Below are 8,965 nucleotides of genomic sequence, written 5' to 3'. Positions count from 1 at the left end.
CAAATCAAGCCTCGCTTAGATTAAGGTGAGTGAAGCGTGATAAAGTTCAGGTTCGGTTAGCTATGCTTCAAACACAGTATGCACTGCAGCGGCAAAGCCAGGAATAACCTTTCAAAACAATCACAATAGGCCCTACCTCACAGTCCCAACCACACACAACACCCCTCTCCATGGCAACACACAGTAGCCCCTCCCACCAGTGATGGCCTTGCTGACAGGTGGGAAGGCAGAGGCAGTAACACATTAACAAGCACGCCTCGCTCTCACGCGCCCACCTCGCCATATATGGGCGGAGTCTCTACTTCCTGGTGGCCTCTAATTGGTTTGTTTCCATAGAGGCGATGCAGGTGTGATTAGATGTGGCTCTCCTGGACTCTGCTCTTGGGTGCGCCTGTTCCCAGCATGGGCACAAACACCTCGGCGTCCTCCGAGGCCCTCTCTCCCCCCTCCTCCTCCTCCTCTCCCCCCTCCTCCTCCTTCTCTCCTTCCTCCTCTTCCTCCTCCTCCTCCTCTCCCCCCTCCTCCTCCTCCTCCTCTCCCTCCTCCTCCTCCCTTCCTGCCACCACACTCTCCAACTGCGGGTGTACAGACACCAGGACATCCAGGTTTCCCTCCTTCCCCCCTCCCTGCTCCCCTCCTCCTCCTCCTTCCTCCCTACCCACCTCCTCCTCCTCAGGCACAGGGACCACACAGGACTCCCCGCACCCCCCTCCACCCCCCCCGGGCCGGGGGCCGTCGATGGCCTGCCTACCCCCCCCCGCCGCCTCCCCCTCCGACCGGGTTGCGTCGGAGGGCCGCATGGCGTCCTCCACGTAGCCCCGGCAGCTGAGGATGAGCGGGGGCAGCGGCACGCTCCGGGCGAGCTCCTCCATGTGCCGGGCGAACTCCATGGTCTTGTACTGGGTCACCTTGGCCAGCTCCAGCGTCTTCGCCGTGGTGACGATGGGGATGCGCTTGGCGATCTCCAACGCCTTCTGGAGCTTCTCGGCGCCTTCCGTGCGGAAGAACTCGTTGATGGCCTTCTCGGTCTTGCTCAGGTGGCTCCGGACCATGCAGAAGCGCGTGACGTTGAGGATCATGATGATGGTGAAGGTCACCAGGCACACGATGACGTAGTAGAGGCCCATGCCGCTGTAGACGTAGGCCACGCGGAGGACGATGGTGTAGTTGGAGGAGCCGGACGGGCCCGAGGCGATGCAGGTGTACCTGCCTCTGTCCTTGAACGACACGCTGGTTATGTTGAGGACGCCCCCCTCCTCAACACGCCACTTGCCACCTAGAGGAGGAAGGGGCGGGGAAGGACAGGATAGGAGCAATCGCATTAGACAGTTCAACTGTTTTTTTCGACATTAAAAATATTTAATTTAAGCTTTAAGCTTTATTAAAGTGGCTCATTTTTATTTCTGCTAACCTCCTTCATCCGCATCAAGAACGACACCTTTGGAGTTGTACCACTGGATGTCGTCATTGGAACCGGTCACGTTGCATTCTATCAATGCACTTGCCCCTTCCTTCACCACGATTTCTTTGCGGGGCGTTAAACCGGCCAGGAGCTGGAGTGACACCGCAGAACGGTTGTGGGCCGCGTGCGAGGTCGGTACCTCCGCTTGTCCGTTAGAAAGGACAACCGATATGGAGAAACACGCTAGAAAACATCTGAGGAATGTCCTGACGCAGAACCGCTTCGGTGACATGTTGGAGCTCTGTTCACATCAAGGCTCGTTGATCTGGAACCTGTTGAACAAGCCTTTAGTAGGGTAAAGGTGTAGTGCTAACATTACAAAGGGAATGCATTTGCGGTGTGTGAAAAATAACAAATCAGTGAGATGGAATATAAGACTGCGCAATATACTTTTTTTTATTATTATTTGGTATATTTGCTGATGAAAAACTGTCATATGATAGCTAATCATTAATAAAATTCACTTAAACCAAAACAATAAAAAACCCTTATACAAGCAGGATGACAGTTGGCTCGCAAAAGTTGACACAAACACCTGTTGAACAGAGATGTCCTAACAACATTCATAAGTACGCCTCATCTCACTTTGTCACATGATATCATCCTAAATGAATATTCGTTGCGATAAGACAGAACACAGAAGTAGCAAATAACAAGATATGAAGACAAAACCATGGTGGTCTGACTTTACCTTCATGAGCATCACGACAAACTTCCGTGTTCATCGGGTCAGGGCAGGGCGTGGCCACATCATGTCAGATGACAGCGGTGTAAACAAGCCTACGTGGAGGTCCATAGTTTACTGTCGCGGTGTGTTCATCTACTCATTGATAGTGATGGTAATTGTGATAGTGACTTCATACCTGTGTCTGAACAGAGTGCTGTAAACCTTTTTTTGCTGACCTAGCCTAAGATAGTGACTGAAACTATATCCCCTGTTGGCAGTAGATGGCGATATGCTCTTCACCGTGCTACACAATGCAGCACAGAATAAGAAAATCATTCGCCAGGCAGAACCCAAAACAAATCGCCGTGTGACGTGGCTAATCGCAACACCCAGTAGAAGGAGACTCAAGAATACCATACGAGATCTTGGATTGAATAGCTTTTAACAAGGTACAGACAATATTGATCAACCCCTCTTGGTTCTTTTCTTCACGGTACAGTCTAGCATATTTGTAGAAACACAACCAAACGACCAAGCTAGCCAACTAAACTGTCTAGGTAGCTAACCTAGCAAGCTGACAGTTGACAACTCTAGCTCTAATACTGTGCAATACTTTAAGCGAGTTATTTTGAGTTATTTCGCTTCATTTTAGAGAGGAGAGCTCTATATACTTTTGGCTTTAACGCTTATTTTACGGTTAAGGCGATGTCTTAAAGTAAAGTTGCTTTCTTTAGCTGCAAGGAAGAGTCATACTGTTGCCTAATGATGTTGTGAGTCAGTAGCTACAATTATAGCTTTGACATTGCAGTATAGGCACTCTAGGTTATGTTGCCAACGAGCTAGAGCTACCAACAATATAGTCTATCTATAGCCTTAGAGTTAACTGGTAGCTAGCATAGCAACTGTTTTCTTTTAATCGATACAACTTCTTTTAATACTGCAATTTGTATTTATTTATTACTGAAACTGTTGTTTGTTTATCCGATAACGCTGTCAGGTATGTAAGATGTCGGACAGCGAAGCCCCCGGTGCTCCGGCGGGGAGTGATGAGGTCGTACCCCAGCCGTCCCCCGTGACCCCAGACGACAGCTCGCCCCAGACACCGGACGTGACCTCGGGCGAAGTCTCCGCAGATGTTGCCCCGAGCCGGAAGACCAGAAGAAGACCTGAGACCAAACCTCCAGTGGAGGTCCACGAGGAGTCCCAGGCGAAATCTAATGCAGTGGAAGAAACAGCCATGGTAAGGCTACGTTTTAGACAAAATGTTACCATATTATCTCATACTGACCCCAATCAGGTCACAACCAGAGTTGTAACCTTCTTCTTCCCCCCCCCTCTCCCCCCCCCTCCTCCCCCCCCCCCCTCCCCTCCCCTCCCCCCCTCTCTCCAGCCCTCTAGTGAGTCCACCGTAGCCCAGGGGGGCTGGGGCTACTGGGGCAACTGGGGTAAATCCCTCTTGTCCACAGCCACAGCCACGGTGGCTACCGTAGGTGAGTGGATCCACCGCCAAACATGGCCGACAACTGACGGTATCCTTAAACTGATTCAGAGACACTGACGCCTGCTCTTGTTGAAGTTTTTGAACCTCTTCTGTCCACCAGGCCAGGGGATCACCCAGGCCATAGAGAAGGCTGAGACGTCCCTGGGAATCCCCAGCCCCACAGAGCTGTCCGCCCGGGCGGGGCCAGAGAGCAGGGCACAAGGTGAGAACGCTGACTCATCGAGCTCGCCTGTGTAGGCCTGACTCATCCTGGTCTGGATTAGCTATAATCCCCTGCGACTGTAAACCGTTACGTGATAAGCTGTGATGATGCAGCGTTAGTGGGGGAGATGGTGGTTGTGTGACTAGTTGCACACACACACACATAAACAGGCATGTTCTTGTGGTCTGTTTGGTCCAGGTGAGGCGAGCGCTGAGACAGACCAGGCAGAAGGAGATGGCAGTGAGTCGGCCGTGGGCAGCGCCATGGGGATGCTGTCCTCACTCACCAGTGTAGTTCAAAGCACCGTAAGTAAGAAGCTCTATCTCTCTCTCTCTCTCCCCTCTCCTGTCTCTCGCTCTCTCTCTCTCTCTCTCTCTCTCTCTCTCTCTCTCTCTCTCTCTCTCTCTCTCTCTCTCTCTCTCTCTCTCTCTCTCTCTCTCTCTCTCTCTCTCTCTCTCTCTCTCTCTCTCTCTCTCTCTCTCGGTCCTGTCTTTCGCTCTCCCTCTCCTCTCCCCTCCTCTAACCACCAGTATGTGACCCTGATTATGACGTTTTCCTCAATGATCTTGGTTTGCGTCCTCAAGGGGAAGACTGTCCTCACAGGAGGTCTGGACGCCCTGGAGTTCCTAGGGAAGAAGACCATGGATGTGATCGCAGAGGGAGACCCCGGCTTCAGGAAGACCAAGGGGCTGATGATCAGGTCCTCCACGCTGTCCCAGGTACGGAGACCCCCAGGCACCCGCCTCTCTCTCCCCCGTACCCCCACCACCAGGCTCTGCTCTCTGGGAAGGGGTTGGTCGAACGGGAGGCTGATCTGGGCCAGACGCTGCCTCAGCTCTTGCTGAACTAGCTACACTCACACACACTTTCTGACACACACACACACACTTTCTCTCACTCACCCCCCCCCCCCCCCCCCCCCCCCCGGACACACACAGAGAACACCTTTATTCATGTTTCACACTCTCTTTCTCTCTCACACACACACACACACACACTCTCTTTCTCTCTCACACACACACACACACTCTCTTTCTCTCTCTCTCACACACACACACACACACACTCTCTTTCTCTCTCTCACACACACACTCTCTTTCTCTCTCACACACACACACACACACTCTCTTTCTCTCTCACACACACACACACACACTCTTGGGTGCGTGCAGGTGCTGAGGGAGGCGAAGGAGCGCGAGGAGCAGCAGACGGCGGAGGAGGTGGCGTGCACGGCGGAGAAGAAGGCCCACTACGGGATGCTGTTCGACGGCTTCCAGGGTCTGGCCCACCTGGAGGCCCTGGAGATCCTGTCCAGGGAGAGCGAGGCCAAGGTGATGCCGTGGAGCCATCACACACACACACTTCTCTGTGTGTGTGTGTGTGTGTGAGGGGGGAGGGGGGGGGTGTGCAGAGAAAGAAAGTGTGTGAGAGAAATTGAGAGTGCCTGTGTGTGGGAGAGGAGGGGAGGGGAGGGGAGGGGAGGGGAAGGAGAGGAGAAGGAGAGGAGAAGGAGAGGAGAGGAGAGGAGAGGGAGAGGAGAGGGAGAGGAGAGGGAGAGGAGAGGGAGAGGAGAGGGAGAGGAGAGGAGAGGGAGAGGAGAGGGAGAGGGAGAGGGAGAAAGTGTGTTTGTGAGAAAGTACTTGTGACTAAACATAACCTCTGTGGGTCCCTGTGTGTGTATGTGTGTGTAGGTGAAGTCTGTCCTGACCACCCTGTCAGGAGAAGAGCTAGCCCAGCTGAGACACGACCTGCAGCTGATCAAGGAGCCCTTCTCCCTGGTCGAGTTCGACGACGATGAGGTGGACGAGAAGAAAGGTAGGGAACGCCGCAGGAAAACATCCCAGGCTGCTTTCGAAAACGGTTTTCTTGTCTATCAGAATCAGAATTCGGTTTATTCGCCATGTATGTTATACAAACACAGAATTTACTGTGGCAGGGAGGTGCAAAACACTAAACATATGTCTATTTTACTCACGTTAATATTAGTATAAAATGCCAGTGTCTAGGATATGCACTGCTAAAGCAAATACGTCGCTTTTTCAGACGAAGATGGCTCGGAGTTTCTAAGGGAATTAACAGAGGCTCTGAATGGGCTGCGCTTAGCAACAACAGCAGACAAGCTGGGAAAGGTAGGGACAGAAATGTGCCTGTCAGTGTGTGTGTGTCGCCACCTACTGGTCATTGTTGGTAAGACGGAGCCCATATTGTGCTCCTGATGTAACCCGTATTACGTCGATATATTATTTTGTTGTGGGTTATAGCTGCTGAAAGTTGATGATGGGTGAAGGTTGATGATCATATCTGGGTTTATCAAGTGCATTTCCCTCCGCAGGCCAGCAGGGGCGCCTGTGAGCAGATTGCTGAGATGACCAAGCCTGTGGAGGTGGAAGAAGAAGAAGGGCAGAAGGAGGATGAGACAAAACCGTACACGGTCGAGGTAGGAGAAGGAGAAATAGCTACACACAAACAAAAACAACTCAAACCTATAAGAACCGTAGGGAAACAGCACCAGTGGCAGATAAACAAAGTTGTTTTTCTCGTCCGTGTTCACTTCCTGTCAGGACGTTCACTCGGCCGCCATCAGGAGCCTGGCGGAGCTGACCGCCCGCTCCATCGAGCAGTTCCACAAGGTGGCGGAGATGATCCTGTTCTCGCGCAGCCCGGAGCTCGCGACCCTGGAGCAGGCCCGCATCCTCGCACAGTACGTCCCTGCCTACCTGCCTGCCTTGGCTCTAGATTCCATCTCTCCAGAGCACCATAAGCTACTGAATGAGGCCGTCCAGGCATTTAGTCGTGGATAAGGAACACAGACCGGACAATCTGGCCTCCGAGAAACACTGCATGTAATGTGGCTGTTTCCTTCAACTTCTATGACTTCAACTTCTATGGGAGTCAAATGGCTGAGCGGTGAGGGAGTCGGGCTAGTAATCTGAAGGTTGCCAGTTCGATTCCCGGTCATGCCAACTGACATTGTGTCCTTGGGCAAGGCACTTCACCCTACTTGCCTCGGGGGAATGTCCCTGTACTTACTGTAAGTTGCTCTGGATAAGAGCAACTTATGTCTGCTAAAATGACTAAATGTCATATGAACTGAATATTCTGCTTATCCTCCAGGATAACCATCGTTTTGTGCAAGGAGGTGTCTCTGCAGTCCAAGAAGTTCACCTCCGCTTTAACCACAATAGGGGTAAGATCATGCCTGCTGTCCCTTCTCCCATGCATGCTCACCGTTGTTTACGAAGCGCGTACCAGATATTTGTCTACCTCTCGAAGGACTTTTAAAGGACATCTTGTTTGTCTGGCATTCCACCAGATTGTCTCTGATGAGTTTCCTCAACTTTTTCAGACTTTATTTAATGGAATGTCTAAGTGTCTCGATTCGGGAGGGTGAATGTCTGGGCAATGGCAAATTGATGTCGTTTGTCTTCCTGACACGGCAGTAATGGAGATGCAAAAGCTGCAGGATGAAAATTGGGAGAGAGCAGGGTGATATCGGAAATGACGGACACTTAACGACACGTAAATGTTTTGGGTGTTGTTTTATGTTTTTTTTTCTGCAGGCGAGTAAGGGAGGAGACGTTCTCAATCCTCTCATCACCGGCGTGTTTCTAGAGGTGGGGGGTCTGACTATCTCCACACCTGCTGCATGTCACAGTGTGTGTGTGTGTGTGTGTGTGTGAGTGGTAGAGAATGGCAAGGATAACCACACCGCCACACAATTGTATACTCGTCCTTAAACCACCTTCTTCTCCTCCTCCTCTTCTCCTTCATCTCCTCCTACTCTTCTCCTCCTTCATCTCCTCCTCCTCTTCTCCTCCTTCTCTTCTCCTTCATCTTCTCCTCCTTCTTCTCTTCTCCTTCATCTCCTCCTCCTCTTCTCCTTCTCTTCTCCTTCATCTCCTCCTCCTCTTCTCCTCCTTCTTCTCTTCTCCTTCATCTCCTCCTCCTCTTCTCCTCCTTCTCTTCTCCTTCATCTCCTCCTCCTTCTCTTCTCCTTCATCTCCTCCTCCTCTTCTCCTCCTCCTCCTTCTCTTCTCCTTCATCTCCTCCTCCTCCTCTTCTCCTTCATCTCCTCCTCCTCTTCTCCTCCTTCTTCTCTTCTCCTTCATCTCCTCCTCTTCTCCTTCTTCTCTTCTCCTTCATCTCCTCCTCCTCTTCTCCTCCTTCTTCTCTTCTCCTTCATCTCCTCCTCCTCTTATCCTCCATCTCCTCCTCCTCTTCTCCTCCTCCTCCTCTTCTCCTTCATCTCCTTCTCTTCTCCTTCATCTCCTCCTCCTCTTCTCCTCCTCCTCCTCTTCTCCTTCATCTCCTTCTCTTCTCCTTCATCTCCTCCTCTTCTCCTCCTTCTTCTCTTCTCCTTCATCTCCTCCTCTTCTCCTCCTCCTTCTCTTCTCCTTCTCCTCCTCCTCCTTCTCTTCTCCTCCTTCTCTTCTCCTTCTCCTCCTCCTCCTCCTCTTCTCCTCCTCTTCTCCTTCTTCGTCTTCTCTTCTCCAGGCTTCCAACAGTGCGTCCTACATCCAGGATGCCTTCCAGCTGCTCATGCCCATCCTGGAGGTCACACACATCCAGAGTAGGACAGACTCGGCCCAGCCGTGACCACTTCCTCTTTCTGCAGCGGTGACAACTTCCTGCCTCGACAGCAGTGCCAATAATGGACTCGTAAGTCTGGCTGTAAAGGATTTCTGTGCTGGCTAGATACACTCCTAAACACACACCTGCAGACATGTTTGGGGGTAGATGGGGTGGATGTGATAGGTTAACAGTGTGGAACTGGCTTTAACTGGTCTGCTGATTGGCCCTTGAGTTTAAGAGGCAGGGCTTAGGGAAGCCTTTATCAAACTGGTGTTTTCATTGCCGTTTTCAAAACAGCCTCGACTTTTAATTCTGTTTTAGTTCATCTCACTTAATTTGACGCCTGGAAGGAAATGTATTCTCCAAAATAGTGTTTTTTTGTCAGTTAGCTCAGTGCTGAAAGCGTATGGCATTGTAGATAGAAGCATTTAGTTTCAGGGTCTAGAGATGATGCTGCATTTTGAATAGTACTTGCTCATCCAAGTCAGTGGTAAATGTATTTTACATGTTTGTTTGTTTGTTTTTACATCCAACTGAATACATTTGGTTAATCTCTCAACG

General features: G+C 51.2%; 2 protein-coding genes across 2 annotated transcripts; one reads left to right on the top strand and one right to left on the bottom strand.

Annotated features, from left to right (window-relative positions):
* Positions 1–353: 353 nt before the first annotated feature.
* Positions 354–2,289, bottom strand: LOC134013498 (microfibrillar-associated protein 3-like). The gene is made up of 4 exons (XM_062453006.1): positions 2,154–2,289; positions 1,412–1,734; positions 659–1,276; positions 354–391 (listed from the first exon to the last, which is right to left on the bottom strand). The coding sequence occupies exons 2-4, from the start codon at positions 1,692–1,694 to the stop codon at positions 354–356; spliced, it is 939 nt and encodes a 312-aa protein (XP_062308990.1). The 5' UTR covers positions 1,695–1,734; positions 2,154–2,289.
* A 98-nt stretch (positions 2,290–2,387) lies between these two features.
* On the top strand, positions 2,388–8,963 carry fam114a2 (family with sequence similarity 114 member A2). The gene is made up of 14 exons (XM_062453743.1): positions 2,388–2,578; positions 3,127–3,369; positions 3,520–3,619; positions 3,731–3,832; positions 4,031–4,137; positions 4,417–4,551; positions 5,005–5,163; positions 5,524–5,647; positions 5,876–5,961; positions 6,165–6,269; positions 6,394–6,533; positions 6,947–7,019; positions 7,393–7,446; positions 8,327–8,963. Exons 2-14 carry the CDS (start codon positions 3,136–3,138, stop codon positions 8,426–8,428), a joined length of 1,521 nt encoding a protein of 506 aa, XP_062309727.1. The 5' UTR covers positions 2,388–2,578; positions 3,127–3,135; the 3' UTR covers positions 8,429–8,963.
* Positions 8,964–8,965: the final 2 nt, after the last annotated feature.

This window comes from Osmerus eperlanus, chromosome 27 (genome assembly GCF_963692335.1).
Source record: "Osmerus eperlanus chromosome 27, fOsmEpe2.1, whole genome shotgun sequence".
In the NCBI taxonomy this organism is placed as follows: domain Eukaryota; kingdom Metazoa; phylum Chordata; class Actinopteri; order Osmeriformes; family Osmeridae; genus Osmerus; species Osmerus eperlanus.
This window is presented reverse-complemented; position numbering and strand designations above follow the sequence as displayed.